Source organism: Ornithodoros turicata, chromosome 7, assembly GCF_037126465.1.
Source record: "Ornithodoros turicata isolate Travis chromosome 7, ASM3712646v1, whole genome shotgun sequence".
Lineage (NCBI taxonomy): Eukaryota > Metazoa > Arthropoda > Arachnida > Ixodida > Argasidae > Ornithodoros > Ornithodoros turicata.
The window spans coordinates 5,759,531-5,782,174 of NC_088207.1; the positions used below are offsets into that span (position 1 = coordinate 5,759,531).

Below are 22,644 nucleotides of genomic sequence, written 5' to 3' on the forward strand. Positions count from 1 at the left end.
ACCGTTGTGTCCCGTCCTTTTTGGCTGCAAGTTTTTACTCATGGTTATGTACCACCTACCCCAAATTTCTACCTTGGTGAACTTCATTTCCAGTGCAAATGGGGACACACATTCTTCTCCTTTACTTCATCGAGACAACACTACACGTATTTCTTGCTGCTTGTTTTATGCAGCTATTGCCGTTTGCCAAGCTCGTTCTATTTCGTTTTATTTGGATCATCACTGCTCCCCGCTCTACCTTCGGCTCGCCTTCGGCTTCATACCCCTCTCGCCCAGACACGCCGTCCGGATATCCAAGATCATTTACTGGAAGTAAGGGGCCCCATTTACTTGAAGTAAGGGGATAGAAAAGCCTGTATAATCTCCTTTAATTTTCTGAAGTCTATCCCAAATGACCTTTGATGGAGTGTTCTGTGTTAAGGAGGAGATAAAACTGCACCACGAAGAGCGCTTTGCCTGCTTTCTCGTCCATTTGGCTTTCGCACGTGCTCTTTTAAATGCAAGGAGGTTCTCTGGAGTGGGGTATCTGCGGAAGATACCCCAAGCTCTGTTCTGTTCTTTGCGTGTTTTCCCACAATCGTTTGTCCACCAAGGTTTGGGACGCTTGGGGAGACGACCAGATGTTTGTGGTACGGATTTCAAAGCAGCATTTATTATTGTATTCGTGATAACATTATTCGCTTCTTCAATGCTAGTGTCCTCAAAAGATAATGACACCCCAGTAAACCAGATATATCTCGGAAACGTCCACACGATATCCCACTTGGGATTTTGGGATATCCCAGGGACTAGGCTGAATAGCCCATTGACGTCTCTGGGACAGACAGAGGACCCGTATTTCTTCCACAGTTGCTGATCCAGGGAAGGTTCCAGGAATGTCTCTCAGGGACATTTCGGACATATAGAGGACATATACAGGACGTATTATTATTATTCTATTTTGTTGCTTTTTTGCAATTTTTACTTATTCTATGGGGAATACTACTCTGCAACAGAGAACATCATATCAACGAACTCGTTTATTGGATGCACACCAAGTACAAAGATGTTTTGTGCACAAATATATACATAAATAGACTGGTAATTAACGATAGGGTGATACAGGTAAGAGGCGATGCTGTTGGCACATTCGGTAAATAAAACATCAGAATCCTGAGAGGAGTATTGTCATCTGACTAGTATTGCTGTATCGACAGCTTAAGTGCTTAACCAAGTACACTGATGTTACATACACCGTAAAGATGCTCTTTCTATTGTACAAAATATTATATTAAAACACATACTGATAATTAACAATATAGGGTGCCACTGATAAGACGCGATGATGCTAGCGCATTCGATAAATAAAACACCAAAATCCTGAGATTAGTATTCTCGTATGACTAGTACTGCTGTCATAACATCTCTAAGTGCACTTAATGTTTTCTGTGTGAATAGTGACACACATGCACGTAGAGCAAATTACGTAGCTGGCATGACTGATAATGTAACGTAATATGTTTCGACACTTCACATGAATTCCCCAGAATCCAGTTGTTGGGTATGGCGGACAAGAGAAATTCGAAAAGATGAAGCATAACTGTAATGGAAAAAACAAGCTGTCTGACGGTGTCCATCCTTCATCAGGTGAACAATTCTTCAAACAGTTGGTATATATATGTATCATTCCTATCATGAACATATGAGAGATCAAATTAATTCGCAATGCAAGTGAGGCACACTCAACATCAGGATTAAATAACAGAGTTCCAGCAACGAAGTTCCTTCTTATTTCATTCTGATGTGTCGCCTCCCTTGCATCACGAATTTGTTCCTTCCCTCTTATGTTTATATTAAGAATGATATACATGCCAACTGTTTCCAAAATTGCTCACCTGATCAGTGACAGACTCTGTCCGAAAGCTTGTTTCCCCATTAAAGTTTTGCTTCATCCTTTAGAATTTTTCGTGTTTGCCTCTTTCAGAAAAATATAACAAAAGCTAACTTAAAGACACTAGCTACAAATCTACATTGACTAGATATCAGATATTAAGTTTAAAACAAGAATCAAAGGTACAAGGTTGAAAGGCTCAATTAGCCATGTGGTTTTACACATGTGGCTCTTGCACGGGAGAGTGCTGTGCTGTCTTTTACATGACAGGTACACGGTAGTTATATCACAGTAGTCACAAAAGTTCCAATCCACCCCATAACTGTGCGGAAGGTTGCACTGATGAAAGAAGGCGTTCCACTACTCGTTGCCCTTTGACCTCATGGCGTGATGTGGACTTTCTCTGGCCATGTAAGCTGTGGGTCCTGTGAAGAGGCATGCTAATATGCAAAGGTTTCCTGGAGAAACAACACAATTACCTACATCAGCCGCTGCTCTTCTGCCTCAGTCTCCTGTCCTTTGCATGTCGTAGCCACCCTTTAATTTCTGACTCAACTTCAAAATTTGTTGCATTGGCCAAAGTCTTGTTAGCATGAACAGCACCTGCACAGTCAAATTGCGCTTAATGATTTAAATTATCAAAAAGCACCTTGTTGCATGTCATGACTATGTGCTCTGTGTTTTAACATGTGCATGCTGAGAACATGTGCAAGCATATCAGAACTGAGCATAAAACTACACCTAGTTTATAAAAGCAACTAACTTTTGAAATATTACTGTTATTGAGGATCGCCTACTGTGCGGATAACACTGCTACATGCATCTGAAATGAATGGTTATCTGCAAAGCAAGCCTGATTATGCCCAGTAGGACATGGATGTTTGTGTACTCAAAAATTGTTTCGACACCCACAAATGGCAGACATGATCTGTACAAAGATGTGGGCGCAAGCAGCTATAGCACTTTTCTCCTGTTTGAGCATAGCAATAAATTAAACTTGATTTAGCTTCATTCACTTACGCATGATGATGCCAGGAAACTTCAATTCCTTGAAGATTCTTCTTCCCTTGATTCCTTCCCTTTTTTACCTTCCCAGCTGAATTTCTCCGCCACATCATCAGTGAAAAGGTGACACATGATTCTCTTTACTGCCGTTTTTACCGAACTTCCACCAAGGACGGCAAGCTCTCTTTACTGCAAATATATCAGATTCCTCCACATTTTCAGACATCGCTGCATGTACGAATTATGAGGCAAATTTCGGTAGTAGTCACATCAAACCGCACAGAGGTTGCTTCACATTTAGACCTCTGCATTTTAATGTGACTAATACCATAATTCAGATTACTGTAGTAGTACTTGACAAGAATCATACACTCAATTTAGTAAATATTTCAATGACTATATACAGGACAGAGTGAAAGGAAAGCATGCGATGCATGTGTAATACTTCCAAATATTGGTCTGCTGGAAAGTAAACATTTCCATGAAACACTTTGCAAAGAGTTTATAAAGAGGTGGGTTGCTCACCAACTGCTCCTCCTTCTGATTTGTTAAGTGGTGTTGAAAGCTTTCCAGCAGCTCTACAGAATGAAATGGCTCAGTCACAACTAGAGGTGCAGCTGGTGACGAGGCCTGGAGTGGGACAAGGCTTGAGATCAAGTCTCCTTGCTGCTGTAGATTCATGCGGAGAATATTCAGGCTTTTCAAAACCTGCCGCTGGAATTCTGAAAATGTTTTACCAATAAGTATAGTGCATCCTAATATTGATTTCACATAGAATGGCAAAACCATTTGATGACATCTGCGAGTACCTCCAAAAGGCACTCACCATACTCTGGCAGTGGCTGCTCAAGTGATGAATTTCCTGTCGGTGCGCTCATTCCCCTGGCACGAAAATTAGAATCATTCCCTACAGAAATGAGAAAAGTGAAACCTTCGATACATGGACACAAAGGCATTGACCGCCTCTGCATGCCAAAGAGACCATGACATCAATCATTACCAACTTCCATGTGAATTTCCGATGCTTGGGATGCTGAATCATCTGGGCAAGAGAATACCATATGAACAGAGGAAAATTTAGGCACTACACGGTACAGAACCATCCACCACTACCCAACCATATTACGTTGGCTTACATACCTGGCTCGTTGAAAATAGTGGTGTCCAGCAAGCTTGGTAGAATTGGCTCTGTAATATTTTGAAATCATGCATTCAGCAAAATGTGTGGTGGGCAAATGGCAACATATCTGCAAACAGCAGCAGCTGAGGAGTATATGAAAAAGTGAAAAAAGGCTGGCTGTCATTGTTCAATCTTTCGCACGTTTGAAGCCAAGCCACAGGAGCTGGCTGGTATTTTGAGAGAAACCCAGCAAAGAACTTACGGCTCCCCCTGGCAGGTTGGGTGCACGATTCCTGGAATCGCGTAGTGGTGTCGAGGCAAGAACCAGTTAAAGCAGACCCAGGGCGACGTGCATCTTGTGAAGAGGCACAAGGTATCTCTTTACTGTAAGACGGTGTGGGAGAGCAGCTACGCTGGTTGGAACCTAGCAGAGACGCAGCAGGAGAAAATTATAGCAAGATGAACATCTCATGAACATTTGCAGTTAGATTTGATTACCTGTGCTACTCCTCCTGGACTGGCATGGGGATGGAGATTTCCCAGAATAACCAGCTGTAAAATGTAACAATTTGCATAAAAACTTCTAGAAATGTTCAAACAGCACAAAAGCTCGTTGTGCTTCAACCAATGCTCAGAGCAATGGTGCTTTAACAATGTCCTTGGCAACATATCGAATTAACTACGACGTAGCAGTAGCCACCAGGGGATACACATACATTTTGCGAAGCTGTCAGGTACAGCAGGGAATGCGTCATCTTCGTCACTGTCAAATGTGCGAGCACGTCGTATTCTCTTAGGTGGTAACTCCTTTGCACCGCTGAAGTCAGAAGTGTACTCAGAGACTGCCAGATTTTCTCGCGCTTTTTCGTAGGTCGCTGTTGAGGTAGAATTGCTACCATGAGGACGGAACATACAGTTCTCAACAAGAAAACTTACGGAATATTCCTTTCATGTCCACTTTGTAGTTGTCGTAGCTGTGGCCTGGGAGAGATCCCTTTTTGATCATGGCACGAACTTTGTTTGTGGGGAGTCTTGGCCACTTGCAAAAACTTCCAGATATCCATGTGCATGGAACCACCTCCACTTCATCATGCTCGACAAAGTGTGCAATTGTATACTGCACCTTAAAAGAAAGCTTAAAATTCTTGAGGTAGAAACAAAGCCTATGGAACACGCAGCTGGTGTAATTCCCCCTGAAAAGGATGTTCCAGTGGCTGGAGGGTTGTGGGCGACTGTGAAACAAAATCAAGGGTGGACGAGTTCCACAGCTGGCTAACCTTTTCAGTGACTTTCATCTTTCATCATCTTTCAAGGGTGGACTGTTTTATCTTCGCTTAGCCACTACTGTCCAGCCAATGGAATATCACATTTGGGGGAAGTTACACTGGCGGCATGTTCCGTAGGCTTTCTGATCACACGATACGTCTTACAAAGTGTAATTATATTTCGATAACACTGTTCTAATGAGTCAGTCTCATGAGCAGCAATGCAAGCACATGCCCAGCGACGTCTTACTGCAAATGCAGAAGAGGCATTGCAACCAAATTTGTTCCATATGGCAGACACAAAACCTTCGAGACCTGTGCAAGTGGCCAGACCCTGAGATCTGCCTTTCGAGAGACAACAGAGATTCCAGTTAATGAGGAAGGAAACGGTTTCACGTAGAAATCACGCTCCCGCACAAGTTCATAGCCGATGACACAAGGCTCCTCAGACAGTCTGCACACTGCAAAGTTATGTGCCTCAACTAATGTGCCATTTACTGAACAATATCTGTCAGGGCCCTTCGTCTTTAAGGTGAAGTCATGGGAAGCAAACGTTGCGTACTGGGGCTGCCTACATTGGGAGGGAAGTGGGCCGGAATTGTGAGGATCACAAAAGCCAGTCTTTTTGCCTTTTTTCTCATGCCTCACATCACTAAGCAGATACTCACAGTGCCGGTTATAGAGCTGCGTTAACGTTGTCCCTGGTTTCTTCAGCTGCCTCTTCAGTGCCTTCATATTATTCTCAAACGGGAAGGCACTGAAGGAATCTAAGGGACCACGGTTTCTCACATCATCTGCCAAGTGCAGAAGACCATGCACATTGTATGAAACAAAATGCTCCCCAAAAATGTCAGCAAAGGTTTCAACAAAGTGTGCCAACAAAGCAGCAGCATAGTCTGTCTGTGCATGGCTGAGCTCAGGTTTCATAAGAATGGATATAGCACAGTGTAAAGTGATGAAGTTCAGGTATGCTGCCTGTGGGAGCAAGCCATAAAGAATGATCGGACCGGTGTACAGGAGGAAGAGCCGAAACTCTGTCGCCTTCCACCGGTCCACTTCATCCAATCCTCTTGGCTTCCGAGCAAATTCACAAGGAATACTTCCCTGAAGTTCACCACTTCTTGTTGTGAAGCTATTTCTGTTACTAGGACCCATGCGCACTGACAGTGGTCCGTTCACCCATAGCAAGATCATTTTCCTTACAACACCAAGACAGACTAGGTGCATGTAATCCAGAGGAGCACTATGCACCATATCGATTGGTAGTTCAGTCAAAATTGTTGTTTCTTTGTGATGTTCTGAGTCAACTTGTGCACGAAAGCTTTCATCTGTCCTTAACGTCGCAGTACTTGTGGCATAGTGCATTCGACTGTTGTCATACTCGCCCTCATCCATGCATTTGGGACACGCAGAGTGTCCAGTGTGCGCTTTTGTACAGAAAATATAGGAGCGGGCTGGTGCATCGCATATGATTGAGTCAACCTCTACCCTTATGACTGTCTCATTTATTGTGAGTCCACTCTGCAGAAGTGCATTTAGTTCGTCAACGAATTTCCTTAAGTAGACATTGGCAGGTGGTTTCGAAGGCCCACAATATGCACCAATTAGAAACGGTGGAATACTGTTAAGTCCTTTCAGCAAGCACTGAATTGGCCATAACTCACACTTCGAACTCTTAGTAAAAGGCAGCCCGTCCATACTGAACAAAAGTGATAAAACTTCAGGCAGCTGACCAGCACCTTTAAGGATACGTTCAAGATTAGCAGCTAACCCAAAATGACAATAACTACCGGGAGGCATACTCGAGATACAGGTGGCAGCGTTCCTAGGTGTTCCAAGAAGCGTTCGGGCATCGCGTGGTAGATCAACGAAGCAACTATGCAGCTGAAGTATGTGGAGAAGGTGGGTAATCGTAGTTAATGTTACGCTATTTTCTACGGCCCATGCTCAGAGATGACGAGATAAATCACTGAACGTCTTTAAACTGTCAGAGTGGCGAAACGCAGCGCTCGAACCCTCTGAGCCGATGTCATTGGTGTCACTTTCATTGCCGGCGCGTTCTGGTAAATTTCGCTTCAATCCAAATCCCACACTTTCGAATAGCGCTAAGCCAGGGTTTTCACGATGATCGTCACTAGAGTTGGCCATGGGCACCTGCTTCGTTGTGTCACATGCTATCGATTCGGGCAGATGTAGAGTTTCACATTCGAGCGGGACAGCAGAGGTACTATCGCGTACATTTGGACAAGACGCGACGTTAACAGTCCGTGAACTATCCCCAAGTAGTGACATTGTAGCTCGTGCTTGCACCAACGCCTTCTGGGCAATGTACTTATCCCTGTGCTTAGGCATGCTCCTGCGAAAGTGCTAGCAAACCGTTAAATTAGTTTGGGCCTAGTACGAACACCTAAGCCTGAAACCGCAACTCGCTTCGTCAACAACGGATGCAAATATTTACATTCACTGAAGGCTTCATTCTGTTTACTGCTGTCAGTTGTCACGGCCAGTCCACGCACGCTATGATTCTACGAAATCGAATAAAACAAACAGTGCCAAAAATGAACGGCAGAAACCACTCCACCACACCCGCGTCTAACCGCTTCCCGCTTAAAGCAGCTGGATTGGATTGGGTCGGATTGGATAAATTTTCCGAAATTCACTTACTTATGTCACGACCTATGTACTAGTAAGGTTTGCTGAAATTTAGTTCTTATTTTAGTTTAATGTACACATTTTTTGCTTCTCTCTCGCGGGCATTAATAACATTATTCGCAAGGAATATTTCCTCTCCATGACGACGACTAACATAGCGCGCCCCCTGTACTCATAGCAGGCCTGATCCTGAATGTGTTCCTGTACATAAGCATATGACAACGCCATTATTATTTTGTCGTTCGGTGTGGTTCCGTTTGTTGGAAGTTATGTGTCGTGTATTCAATATGAGAACGAATCGGAAAAGTATGTCGTCGAGCAGGACTCCACCGTGAACTTCCACCAAATAGATGACTTCAACAAACAAAAGTTGTACGGTACTTTTTGGAATGCGACGAGGCGGCACATCTTATACGACAGGTAAGACGGTTTTGAGAGCTCACTTTCATCAAGTTTTGTTACTTCTTCATCGTAAAATCATTCCAGAAACAAGGCAGGATGAATGATTGACGCCGAAGCAGACGTAAAATGGGTGGCAAACGACCTGCAGAAGAAAAAAAGGTATGAACCGGCACTTGTATCGGCCACGAAGATTTACCCCCGGATTCCCGGTCAGCCCTCAGTGTTCCCTAATGCCAACTGCACTTCGAGGGGCCCTTCCGTTGATTCCCAAACCGCACTAGACAGTGGCGCCGCCCCTAGTGGCGCCCTTCCCCTCAAGGGCACGCCAGAGCACCCTTCGACCAGCCCTTGAGAGGGTTCCGAGCGCATGAAACATGGATGACGACGATTTCGTCGATTTTGCTCTTTACGTTGCAAGGCTAACAGAGGAAGGACGCCTCACAGCGTGTCAACGACTGCGTGACTGGAGCAATCCTTTTGATGTGTACGGGCGGCAGGACTTCGAAAGAAGGTACGGCTTCCCGAAGGAGCTTGTGTGTGACTTCGTGGAAATGCTAGGCCTACGAAGTTGTGTCAACAACCGAGGGAGCCCATTGCCACCCGTTTACCAGTTGCTTTTGGCCCTTTTATCGCACGGGATCGTTTCAGATGGTAATCGGCGATGTCGTCAACGTGAGCCAGCCAACAGTGTCGCGGGCAATTGCAACATTGTCAAGAGCGCTTGCAAGACCCGGCCGGATCATGTGAGACTGCCAACGCCCGATGAAATTCCAGACGTACGTCTGCAGTTCTACAAGATCGCAGGCTTTCCTGGCGTCACAGGATGTATAGATGGGACACACATACCAATACAAAGTCCCGGTGGTGAAAACGCCGAACTGTTTCGCAACAGGAAAGGAGTCTTCTCGGTGAATGTCCAAGTGAGTATTTAAAATAATGTGTTTCAGCAGTAGTGGTTTAGCACGCAAGTGCGGTATGCACTGGCCGCTGTCAGCGAACGCTTAGCGATATGTACTTTCATTTCAATAGCGCGGTTACTGCTTTCATTTGAATATGCCGTTAGTAACAGTCTCAAGGCTTTTAATGTAATCTGACTGTGCCGTCTTGGACCTGTTCTGACGCCGTGCCGTAACGGTAAATGCTAATTACGTGCCTCATATATAGATATCTGTGGCACCTAAAAAAGACACCCTGTATAAAGAACACACAAGAAGAGCTGTGCAGTTCATCTCTCAGTTACTTTGTCATGTGACCCTAATATCTTTTTTTTTGTCAATGCCAAACAGGTTGTGTCCGGACCCAACCTGGAGTTCTACGATATTGTGGCAAGCTGGGCTGGGTCAACTCACGACAGCCGCATTCTGCAGAATAGCAGATTTGGCACCTTGTTGGAGAATTCGCAGTACCCAGGCATCATCCTTGGAGACGCTGGCTATGCCTGCAAGCCACATCTTCTCACACCTTTGTTGAATTTACAGACTGCCAGTGAGGAAAGGTAATTGCGAATGGAAAGCTACTTGTATTGGTTTTGAAACTTCTTTTGTGCTACTTGGTAATGGGAAAAGCCTGATACTTGCACGTAAAAATTATTATCACATGTAAAATTATATTCACAATGAATCAATCACACAAATTATATGACACATAAAATCATATTCAGAGTTAGGAGCTTCAGTGCGATGAAACATGACAATTCTTGGCACAAGTTGGCTAGACTGCTATGTCACTCTATGATTGCACTACTGATTTATACATTCAGCATGGATAGAATAATAAATTATGGTGCCTGTTCTGGAACCTCACACGATACATGCAAAACTCGGCTGATGTAATGTAAAAATATTCCATAGTGTGTTTCTGTTTTAATGACACCTGTTCTTTCGCAGGTATAATAAAGCTCACATCAAAACAAGGAACTCGATCGAAAGAGCTTTCGGAGTCTGGAAGCGGATGTTCCCTTGTCTCACAAAGAAGCTGGCAACAAAGTTAGAGACGACAGTTGCCATAATCACTGCCACCGCTGTCCTCTACAACATCTGCCGAAAAAGAAACCTGCTGACCATGCCGGATGAAACAGAAGAGGTCGACAGTGAGGCTGTGGAGAATGCCACAGATGATAGATTAGGGGTGGCAGCAAGACGTGCATTCATCCAGCGACATTTCAGAAGTTAGAATTAGGTTTTTATGAGACGTGAGACAAGTGATGTTCTGAGGCTGGAACGCATAGAAAGGACAAATACATACAAGGCCTCAAGTGCCTCACAAATTAATGACGAAAGATGGAAGTCACTAAAAAGGTTAGTCAGCTGTAGGACTCTAACCCACATCTTCTGGATTACCGGTCCAGGGCTCTACCATGTTCAAGTGATGCCGCTTGCGTCGATCCTGTCGTATGAATGTGTGTATGAGTGAGAAAAATGTAAGATGATGATGATTAGGAGTTTAGTGGCGCAACGACAACAAGAGAAAAATGTAAGAGTCAAAGGGGGATGAATGAGAGAGAGTGGTTGGTTTGTCCCTTCAGATGACGCTCCCTTGGAAGTCACTGGGGAGGTGTGTTAGCTTAGCTCAATTGGTAGAGGCCTGGGCCAGTAATCCAGAAGAGGTGGGTTCGAGTCCTAAAGCTGGCTAGCCTTGCCAGTGACTTCCATCTTTCATCATTAATAGGTTTTTATTTTACACGCTCAATAGTCACAAAAATGTTTCATGCATTGGGCTGCCAATACTCTGCCCTTGTAGCTGCTTGAGGAGCAACTGCTCTTTCAGTTCCGCAATTCTTAGCTTCTTCCTGTAAATTGCCAGTTTTGCATCATTTTGTTGTTGAGCAAACTTCTTTTTCAATTCATAAAGCTCCAGTGCTGCTACTTTCTCTGCTTCAACCTTTTCCACACGGGCTGTGACCTCTTCCCTGACCTGTCCTGCGATAGTATGGGGCCTTTTTCTTGTTGTGAGCTGTGACTCTGTGGCTTGCACATGGGATCCTACAGTGCGGAAGATTACAATTATTATGTGATATATGCAGATACTTTGCTTTCCCTTTCTTCTTTTTTTCTGCTAGTAACCCCCCCCCCCCAGATACTTTGCTCTCATATGCCATTAACCTCAAGACTAGTACGAAGCCATCAGAGAAAGTCATGGTATCAGAGAAGGACACTGTCATGGTAATTTTATTTGAGATTGAGCTGTATGTCTCTCCAAGGTCAGGCGCTGTGTGGATATTGTATGTGTGGGAATCCATTTAGACGAATATGTTTAGAGTGGGGATATTTTTGGGGGTGGGTACTTTGCTGTGTAAATAATGTTTCACAATAAACATGTTGAGTACATGGTTCATATGATGCTTGCACAAAATGTACACTAACAGTGTCCAAATAACGTAAAGACGGAGGGAAATTAGGGGCCTATGTACTGATATTGACACACATACATCCCCCATTAGTATTGAAACCCTAGCATAAACACTGCTATTAAATATAGTTGCTGTGACCCACATAATGTCCCACTACGTAAATGCTCATTAGTGATTGCGAATGCAACGTAAGGCAGCCAGTTAATGTTTTCAAACATCACGCACAGTGTTCGCAAACGTATGTGAACGTTAACCAATCCCAGTGACCATTGTCAGAGCTGTTATTTGTTGGCCGTGTTCCGTGCGCAGCTCCTCCATCAGCTGCAGGCGTACTGCCAGCAGCGTGGGAGTCCTCATTGTCGTCCTCAGCATCAATGTTTTGAAGAAGCTGTAAGAAGTACGAAATGTCAGTGTCTAGCATTCACAGAGGGCACGCTCACATAAGGGGGCGGACATTTCCTAGAGAAATACAAAACTGAACCGTTTCACGCTCCGCTATGGACATGCAGGAGTGAACGACTGGTCCAAAAGTAGGCTGCATGCAAACCTCTCCAGCACTCTCACGGTCGCCTCCTTCACTCTGTGCAACATGAGGTGCACGCATTGATGACCCAGCACCGTCCAGTGCGTCACTGTCCCAGCTAGAATATGGAAGTCGTACATGAGCAGTCGCAGTGTATTGCACAGCAGGCTTCCCTGCCAGTTACGAATTTAATGCAGTATATGCAGGGGCTGTGCAGCTAATTGTGAACGTAGAATTCACACATACCTATTTGGAATACGATATGAGATGTGTGGGAGTACATCGCTGATTCTTTGAGACACGGAATCCGAGTCGTCCCTGTTCAAGGGAGGCCCGCCGCCGGTAGCGTAAATATGCTGCCGCTGCCTAGCGTTTTCCTTTTTAGCCTTGGACTTGATGTTTTCGAGGCACTTTTTTAGTTGTTTAACGTCCCTCTTTGTTACGTTTGTCTGGGCGTTAAATTCCTGAGCCAATTTTTTCCAGGTTCGGGCTTTGGCTCGGAGCATAGCGTTGTCGGATTGCTTGTTCTCTATAATTGTTTTATATTTTGAAACCAGTTCCACAAGAAGTTCTTTCTCTTCCACCGTGTATGGTGTTCGCTGCGAAGAATGTGACGCTTCCATTTCAAATCAGCCAGCGACAAAAAGAACCGGCAGCAAACAGGACAAATGGAGCAATCGTGTAGCAGACGACAAGCGAGAGCCGGGTCGTCTGCGCACGCGCGAGCGCTAGGGAATGCAAACGTCACGCGCTTCGCCAAGGGCCTGCCGAGTGCGCGCTGGGAATCAAACGCGCCCTTCCCTCGAGTGATCCCCTTGAGGGAACCCTTGTCAAGGAGCCCTCAGGGCAAGAATAAAGGGCGGACCGAGAATTCGGGGGTTATTCTCTGTGCTACTGACTGATTAGAAGTGAATCGCTATCACGCGTCGCACGACGTGCACCAGTACGCGCTGATCGAAATATGTCCTCTTTGCGGTTTTTAGGCAAGGCAGGGCAAACTAGCGAGAAGCACTGCACGAAGACATGCAGAAAAAAAATATTGTTTCTATCCCTGGATTCCGCGAAAATCAGTTTACGGAGCACACGAAAGTTCGAAAGGTAGAAGAAGACGTGGAACATTTACAGAGAGAAGTCTGGCGAAACTTAACCGTATGCTCCAAAAGGCCATCGCTTCGAAGCTTTTCCAAAGTGGTAAGCAGAACCTTGCGTATGTATGCTAGCTGCGCCAAGTTTGTTTATGAATATTTATGTATGTTCATGTATTATCTTCATGATTTATATTTCAAGTTTATTTATGAATGCACATGTGGTTTCTATTCATAAGTGATTTTTATGATGCAGCTTTCGTGTATACCATGTTGCACTTACTGGTGGAACAACGTTATTGGGCACATTGTGTGGCTGCATATTTTTAAAAATCAGGATTGGTTGCTTGTCAGAAAACTTAAAAAATTCAAAAATAGCTTTCAACAATAAATTTACTTGCACTAAAGGTACATACATGCACTACGTCATACTATTGCTCCACTTCAGCAGGTGCTGTTGATCAAATATAGCTCTCTTGCTGTCTCACTTTTCTTCTCACTAGCAATAAATAATGAAGTCACGAATAAAAAAGCTCCTGGCATGTTTGCGCAAGTCAGTTGCAGTGTCATTTCTGCTAAATGTGGCGCGTAATAATCCACTGCAATATTTTTATAGTAAATGTCTGAGGGAAAACGACATGGTCACAAACACTTATTGTAAAGACTTTTGTGCAGTAGGATGCATATCACACTGAAGTTCACCTGTTTTTTCAGTAATAGATGCTTGAGGGTTTTATATATTCTTACGAGTAATACTTCAAAAGCACGAATGTTCAGTGTTTCAGAACCCGACAGAAAAGATGTTCCTTACAAGTAGTTTGACGGGTTATGTGATATACCAGCGAGGGTCGTATCAAAAGAGGCTAAAACATCACGTGTCGTATCGAGAAGTCCAATGGTTCTTTCTATTCACTAGAGACTACTTTGACAGGTTCTGCTAAGACCTGTTTGAGCACCTCTGCACTCCCAGTCCCTCCAGGAGCCCTGACGAAAACCACACTGCCTGTGACATGCAGTAAGTTGTCCTGCTGCATGCCATAAGCAAATAGCACAGTATGCATAACTCGCATATAAATATCTGTTTTGACATGTCACTATACCATCTTGTGTTAATAATCTGAAGTGGGACGTGGTCTGCAGTAAAAAAAAATAAAAAGTTGTGGACACATTTGCTCTTGAGCTGCTCAGTGTTTCACTACGCATCTGTTGTAACATGCCACTCTGTTCCTCATGAGGTGGAAATCACAAAGAAGGTGGTGTTAAGAAAGCTTGATAGCTGTGCTCCGTGTGTCCTCAATTTTTACATCTTATCTCTCTGGTACACTGGACTTTTTGGTCTTAATACATGGGGTAGCAGTCAAATTTTGTTGCAAGTAATCTGTGTGTTCCGGGAAGGTGTCTCATATATGCGGCCTTAATTTACATCTTTTGAACTCAAATGAAAGCATCTGTATCAACATCTCGTTTAAACACAGAAGTCAAGATTTACAGCCATGCAGAAAGACAGTTCTGATTTTCAGCTGAGCGTTCTTGAACACTTCTCGCCACTGCCACACCATGTGTGAACCCCTACTGATTTTTTAGATACATGAACCGGAACTTAGTAATAACTAAAAAAATCACTGTGGATCCTCGTTTCTTTTAATCTTTTCAATGCAATAGCTCTTACGAAACGTCTCCTTTGCTATCGCATACGTGCTAAATCAGGTGAAATAAAATTCACTAGTTCCATATTTATTGATTCAATGAACCTATGCATATGAGCAACACAGTGGTCAGATCACGGGAGAACATCCAGGGATGCTAACCGAGAATGAAATTCTTCCATAAAGAAAAAAATGGCTAGGAAGCAAGCGAGCTGGTGGAGATGATGCGTGATGCAGAACCCCGAGACTCGGGGCGGGGGTCTTACATCATGCATCTTCCATGATGTCAGCATTTAAAAAAAATTTTCAGCTGGAGGATTTCCGGATAACACCATGTATATATGATGGCCACTCATATGTCTTGTTTTTTTCTTTCAGCAACCCTTTCGTAGTTCTTACAAGAAAAGCGGTGTGTTGGAAAAGAGGCACGAAAACGTCGCACACAGTATCGCACTTAAGCGTGCTGAAATATGAGACGTTAAAACAGTAACATATGATTCAAGTGTCCTCATATTTTTACTAATTTGCTGTATTGTCAAGCATCTCGCTTTTTTTTCCTACTTTGCACGCAGAGAATGAGGTCGAAAGATATTATAATATGACACTTGTACTGTCATAATAAATGCTGTCATATAATGATACTTATGTCACCCTTTTTCTTTTGTACAGGTTAGAGGAGGCCCCAAACATTCTGCTGAAAGTTAAGACATAATAAATACATGTGCACTACTTCATACACAGGTCTTGTATGTTTGCATGCAGTTATACATAGTTGGTGAGAGGGGTGGGGAGAGGGGTATGGGAATTTATGCCAAGCATAAGTACAGCAAATTATTAATGTGAAATTAGATAATTTATTCCGCACGAAAAACAAAATCATGAAACAAAAGTTGGTCCATTTCGCTTTTACGTGTGCAATGATGTGTGGTACGATCCCATCAATGGAAAAAGCGAGTGTCTACAGTGATGCACAAGCTATTTCTGCGCTTGCTTTTTGGGCTTGTAAATTTTGAAAAGCGTATTCACATGCATCTCATGAAATTCACATGCATCTGTTGTTGAAAATGACAGAAGCTGTACTGTCGAGGTTGTGTGACATGTATTGGTAGATGGTAGTCTTACGTGGTCGTACGCGATTCTTGCAAACACGTACCATAACAACCCTGACAAAGTTCCGTTCAGCGTGAGAGGAGGGAGAAGGGGGCGGCCATGTGATGTCAGCAGACCATGACCAATCACGTCGTTGTATAGACTGCCCTTTGCGTGGAACATGATAATGCTGCTCCCCACTCGAGGTCGCTGGTATGTGTAAATTCGTGACTGAGCACCAACGATCTCGTGAATCCCTATAAATGTCTTCGTGGACCCCATGTCAGAGCCACTGCGACAGGATGTATCCCAAGCAGCACAATGTACTGAAAGTCGAGCGCAGTAGGGGTGGACAGTATGCGTCTTACCAATGTTCTTTAGTTTCAAGAGTCTGTTCAAGGCCTTCCACCTACCCGTCCACCCCTATTGCACTCGACTTCCAGTACATTGTGCTGCTTGGGATATGACACAAAAAAGCACATCAGACGACAGAACGACACAAAACAAACGACAAGGTCCTAGTATATAAGACAGCCTTGTTTGTTGCATTTTTCTGTTTTCTTTTTTTTTTTTCTGGGGTGGTACTGTGGTGCTACTACGCATTGCGTTGTTTTGTAAGATTTGTAATATGAGGCCACTATATGCCGGTAAGTGCTTTGCTGTGTGTCATGACTGGCGAATTCGTGTATCGACAAATATGAAAGAGAGCACATAATACGGTTGTTGGATGCGTTTTTTTATTGCATGCACGATTACCAGAAATAGAAGCTGCAGATATAACAATCTCTATCGGTCCATGCCTATTCATTTCATGATTCACTGATGATTCCTTTAACAAGCACAAATAAATCTACGCAATTAGCTCTCTTTGTTCTTCCGTAATCATGCATCCCAACTATGGAGAGAAAATGTAGGTGGAGCACATTTTACAGATTGATCTTGGTAAAGCCTCTCGGTGATGAAATATGGTGATGCATGACAGTGTTTTAAGCTTATTCTGTGAGTTTTCACGTTCCTTCTGTTGGACATGCCTTAAGTGAGAAATTATTTATTTAAAGGTAGTTGATAACATTTTGATGCAAAAATGAGGTTGTGACGCATTCTGAGAATGCTGGAAATGGCTACTATCGCCACAAGAAATCTTTATTTTAATGTAAAGAAATATCATTCTTATGATATCCGTAGTATATCCACAGAATATTCACTGGAGGACATTTGTGACGTCCCGTGGTGGATATACAGTGGACGTTGTGAGGATACAGGTGACGTCTGTGACGTGTGAGACCAATTTGGGAGATCTGTGGGATATTGGTGGTTTGCTGAGACAAGGTTGGCGTCTTTCTGAAACAAGTTCCAGTCTGCTTCAGAAAGTTTCCATCGTGGAGGTCGTGACCTTAGAGAATTTGTTGGACCACGAATTTTTATAATGTTAGGAAAATGGTCACTACCACGAGGGTTTTGCTCAACTGTCCACTCCAGACGTGAAAAAAGTGTAGGACTGCACAGCGAAAGGTCTAAAGAAGAGAAACTTTGCGTTGAAGAATTTATGTATGTTGGTAACCCTGAATTTAGGAGACATATTGGCCTTGAGAGAAGAACCCTCTCCAACATTTTCCCTCGTCTATCTACTTTTGAGCTACCCCACAAGGGATTGTGAGCGTTAAAGTCGCCTGAGATTATGTAGGGCTGAGGAAGTTGATCGCATAGCTTTTCAAGTTCGCTTTGTTCTATTAATGATGATGGTGGCAAGTATAATGAACACACTGTCAAGACAGTGTCAAGGCAGACTTGAACGGCAACTGCCTCCAAGTGTGTGACAAGCGGAAGTTGTCTTGCAGCTATACTCTGCGGGAGGACCACAGCCACTCCGCCAGATGCACGAGCCCCAGTAGTACGGTCCTTCCTAAAAATATTATGTCTGCGGAAAGGATTATAATTTTCTTCGTGTAAGTATGTTTCTTGTAAGCAGAAGCAGACGGCACTGTACTTTTCAAACAGGTCATGTATATCATCTATGTTAGTGTGAAGGCCTCGACAGTTCCACTGAAGGAATACTTGCCCCATAATGAGAGTGTGAATGGTAACGAAAGGGACCAACAACTTAAGAGTTACTACCTGAAGCATAACTTATGTTTAAGGTGGCAGCACCCTTTGGGGGACAGGCCTTCGCTGCTCATTGGAAGGGGCGTTAGGCTTAGAGCCCCTACCTCTCCCTTTATCTCTTCTGTCTCTTTTTTCTTTTACAGGCAAGCTGGATACACTCGATGAAGACTTCTGCGACATGCAGTCATCCTCATCGACGTCCATACTATGAGATATTTGTGAAGGGACCTTTAAGTTCCCGTCCCAGACAGACTGTGCGGCATCGACCTTGGACGAAGTCGTGGCTCCTTTGTTGTGGCCAGTCTCTTGATTGGCCACTGGCAACGTGGGAGGCACTTGCGTGTCTCCCACATCCTGCTGGGGGGTGTGGAGTGGAGTCTCAGTTTCCTGACAACAGGTCTGAGTCTCCACAGACCTCCTCGGTGGTGCCACCCCCCTTCGCACCACGCCGGAAAAAATACCCTTCTTTGCAAAGTCCAGTTGTGCCTTTGCAGCTTTGTATGTGATATTCTGATCGGTCTTGATTCGAATTATCTGTTTCTCGTCTTTCCAATGGGGACATGATCTTGAGTACACCGGACGGTTTGCCTCACAGTTTGCACAATGGAACTCATTACTACAGCTTTCCGGAGTATGGTCTTTTCCGGCGCATTTTGGGCAAACAAGATTCCCGCGGCAGATTTGTGAACTGTGCTCAAAGCGCTGACATTTAAAGCAGCGCCTTGGGTTTGGAACATATGGTCTCACGTTACAGTTAAGATAACCGGCTTTGACACTCGAGGGTAGTGAATGAAGCTTGAATGAGAGTACAATGTGTTTAGTTTGGATCTCTTGGCCATCTCTCCTTATGACTATTCTTTTTGCTGTTACAACTCCCTGATCTTTCATGCCCTCTTCAATTTCTGATTCCGAACAGGAAAGCAGTTCCTCCTCTGATATTACACCCGTTACAATATTGAGTGTACGATGTGTACTTATTGTTACTGGTGTGTCTCCTACCTCTTTCAGTGACTGAAGTGATATGCTTTGCTGCTTTGTCTGTACTTCCACTTGGATGGAACCTGAGCTCAATTTCTTTGCTTGATATGATTTGCCTATTACTTGTTCAAGAGCTTTTGCTGCAAGAAATGGCGACGCTTTTGCCAAGGACATGTTTTCATCATTTGGCTGAACAATCAAAAACTTTGGGAACCAGGGTTCTGGCGATAAGTCAGTGATATTCAGTGTTTGTCGTTCGGTGCGGCTCCTTTTCAGGCGCCGATCAGATTTATTTGATTGTGACGTTTCCATAAAAGAGTGTCAAGATTCAGTGCAGTAGGGGTGTCGCCCACCACCGAGCCCAACCATGGGAACGTGTCCAGCACGCTAACACGTACCTCTGCACTATACCCTAGTGCAGGTTTCAGAAGAGAGAAAAGACCGCACAAGGTTGACCCTCGCCGCCAAAGAAGGTGAAACGGAAGGATGAGAAGCAAGAGAAGAAGACAAAGGAGAAAGCAATGAGCGTGGGAAATGGCGACTGAGCTGAATAGTCCTGGCCGGGCCTTCCAGAACCACCCGTCTATGGGAAGCAGGGGCCAAAGTGGTGTATTGCTTTCCAAAAGGGGCCCCGAAGGGTCCAAAACAACCTCTGGGTCCACTCAACCACCAGGATCCCCCTTTCCCCACACACGGGACAGCCACGCACAGCTATACGTGGGGGTCTCCCTCCTGCGGCGACCCAACCGTGAGTGCAGGAGGGGGCTACTGCGGCTGCTGCCGGGCGATGGGGGCGCCAAGTTCCCGACGCCGAGCCTAACAAGAATGGGCGACACGGCATATGGAGGAATGCGCGTCGTATTCAATACTACAGCCGAAATATTTCGCGGCAAATGTTCATCCGGAAAATCTGAAAAATCGCAGATAGGGCTCAGGAAGAGCTCCTTGCGCGCAAATTTGATAACTGCATCACAAGCGCGAAGGAAGTCGCATCCGAGAATAACGTCCGCAATACATCTAGGCAAAACAACAAACTGTACAACGTACACGTGACCGCCAACAGCGACCCTACCGGTGCAATATCCTAATGGACGAACCGAACCTGCATCTCCAAAACGAACATGACTTATCTCACAAACTGGAGTTAGAACATTATGTAACCTAATACGTAAAGAATCCGACATGCATGACACTGTAGCTCCTGTATCAACTAAGCCATCAATGGCGCAGCAGAGAAACGTAATTCGCCGCAAGAGGAATAGGAGATTTCAGATGAATAGGAGTACACAACCTGACCTCCTGTAAAACAGCAGGTTGCGTTACCTAGTTTTGCGCTAATGTGGTACCTGGAACCGCAGGATGAAGAGAAAGAGGAGACACCGATCGACGCCTTGAGGCGACGGTGACCCGGACGGTCTGTACTGTGTGCGATCAACTGGTGGAGGCGACGAGACTCCTGAACTTCGGTCGCCATAAGCATCACCATTCGGATTATCTTCATAGCGCTGCCATTCATTTTGGTCATAGGGCGTGTAAAAAGGTGGGCTGCGACGGTACCGAGTACTAGAAATACGCTGCTGAGGAATATAAGGTCTTGGGGAGCATTGTTGATAGCGTTCGCGGCGAAAGTGTTGCTGACGTTGCTGGCAAAATCGGGAGATATGACCAGGGAGACGACAGTAGTAGCAGATAACCGGCGGTCGGTAGTAACTCGGTCTTACACGTGGTGCGGAAGAGGACCACCCAGACTGAGCTGCCGCAGGGGTAGAGGCGCAAACACTCGCGTACGTCCGTGCGGATGGCATCGTGACCGCTGACAGCTCCGTCGTCTTTACCAGATCTCTGATAACTCGCTCCTTTACAGGATCGGTCTCAGCATTGGGACCGGGGTTTGCGTTGCTGTTCATCGCATCCACAGAGAGGGCCGAAAGTTCTTCACGAACTATTTTCTTCACAAGGTGCGTCAGCGTGAGATAGTCAGTCGAACGTGGGTTATCTTCGCAAATACCTATGTGGCGGTGTGAATGCGACTCATCGAGAATGCGTTTCCGTCGGCGTTCTTTCATCCCACTACAGTCATTTGCCAGGTCTAAGACCTTATCGTATTCCTTCGCCGCGACAGAAATATAGAGTGTAGGAGACAAGCCTTTCAAGAGGTGGTCAACTTTATCTACCTCCGACATTTTAGAATCGACACGGCGGCATAAGGCAAGGACATCTTCCATGTAGCTGGTAAATGACTCACCGTGCGCTTGTTGCCTAACACTGAGTTTTGAGGTAGCGTCTGACTCCCTTGTCGTCCCTTTGCCGAAGGTTTGAACTAGAAGGACTTAAAATGATTGCCATGATGGAATCTGATCTTCATGGTTGTCAAACCACACGTGTGCAGTATCTTTTAAATAGAACACGACGTTCAATATCTTGGTAGCGTCGTCCCAATTGTTATACGCCCCCACGCGGTCGACTTGAAGAAGCCAGTCGTGAACGCCTGTGTCACCCGAGAAGAACGGTGGGTCCCGCTGACGGGTTAAGGACCGGGCAGCTCCTGATGTTGACTGAGACGGGGGTGGCAGTGGCTGCGTTGCTGGAGCAGCCATAACTGATGAGATGGTAAATCCACTCCTCAATTCCAGGTTAAACTGTTGGTAAATGGGGATAGAGCACCTCCACCAATTTGTGAAGAGGAAACGTACAGCTGTGCAAGCTGTATGCAGAGGTTTATTTACAGAATGAGCGAGAATGAATGAGCGTGAGTTTCGTCCTCCTCTCCCACTTCCTAACAATACAAACGCATCATTACAGCTTTCAATGCCTTGTAACACTCTCATTCCTCATCTTAAAAATAAAGTCGTTGTTTCTGTGCGTTTCGTTGGTTGTTTTAGAGTAGTGCGCAGTTAGTAGTAGTGCGAGTTAGTAGTAGGCAGCGCCGCTGCCACACTTTTAAGCTACACTTGTAATAATACCAGGTGGGCAGGAAACAAAGGGTGCGAGTGTCACAAAATATTTGGCGGTTGTAAAGGGGGGGGGAGGCATCCTGATTGTATGGTGTAGAGTTGTTGCCCCGTCTTTTTGTTTGTGAGCAGTCTTCTTTCACACCGTGTCCGGCCGCAGTCGAGCAGAGAAGTGGTATGAGTCCTTTACCTATAGCAACGGTTCCTCGATCGCTCGAAACCGAGAGAGCGATCAACGTGTAGTGGTCCAGCTCAGTTGTCGGCGGTTGGGTAAATCTTAGTCGCTTCGGGTATGGTCCGGATCAGAAACGCAGAGGCGTGCAGGGCTTAATTGCAGCCGGTACAATATTTCGCCGGCGAGTGCTTCATCAAATACGGTTACCATATGTTCTGCACTCCATAATGCAGTCCATGTAAATTAATTACTGAGTGCGGCTACAATAGAGGTAGCATCGCTACTTGTTGTGTTTGTGTAATAAGCATCCTGATGTCTATTTCCCATACTATCCTCCCTGTTCTGGTACAAAATAAACGTTTTGATGGACAAGCACACAGCATGGAATATTCAAGAACTTCGGCGATAATGCACCTGCTGTTCACATTACA

The 22,644-nt window shown here is 44.8% G+C and overlaps 1 protein-coding gene across 1 annotated transcript; it reads left to right on the plus strand.

Moving 5' to 3' along the window:
• Positions 1 to 9,076: 9,076 nt before the first annotated feature.
• On the plus strand, positions 9,077 to 10,486 carry LOC135400398 (putative nuclease HARBI1). The gene is made up of 3 exons (XM_064632240.1): positions 9,077 to 9,139; positions 9,601 to 9,809; positions 10,201 to 10,486. Exons 1-3 carry the CDS (start codon positions 9,077 to 9,079, stop codon positions 10,484 to 10,486), a joined length of 558 nt encoding a protein of 185 aa, XP_064488310.1.
• Positions 10,487 to 22,644: the final 12,158 nt, after the last annotated feature.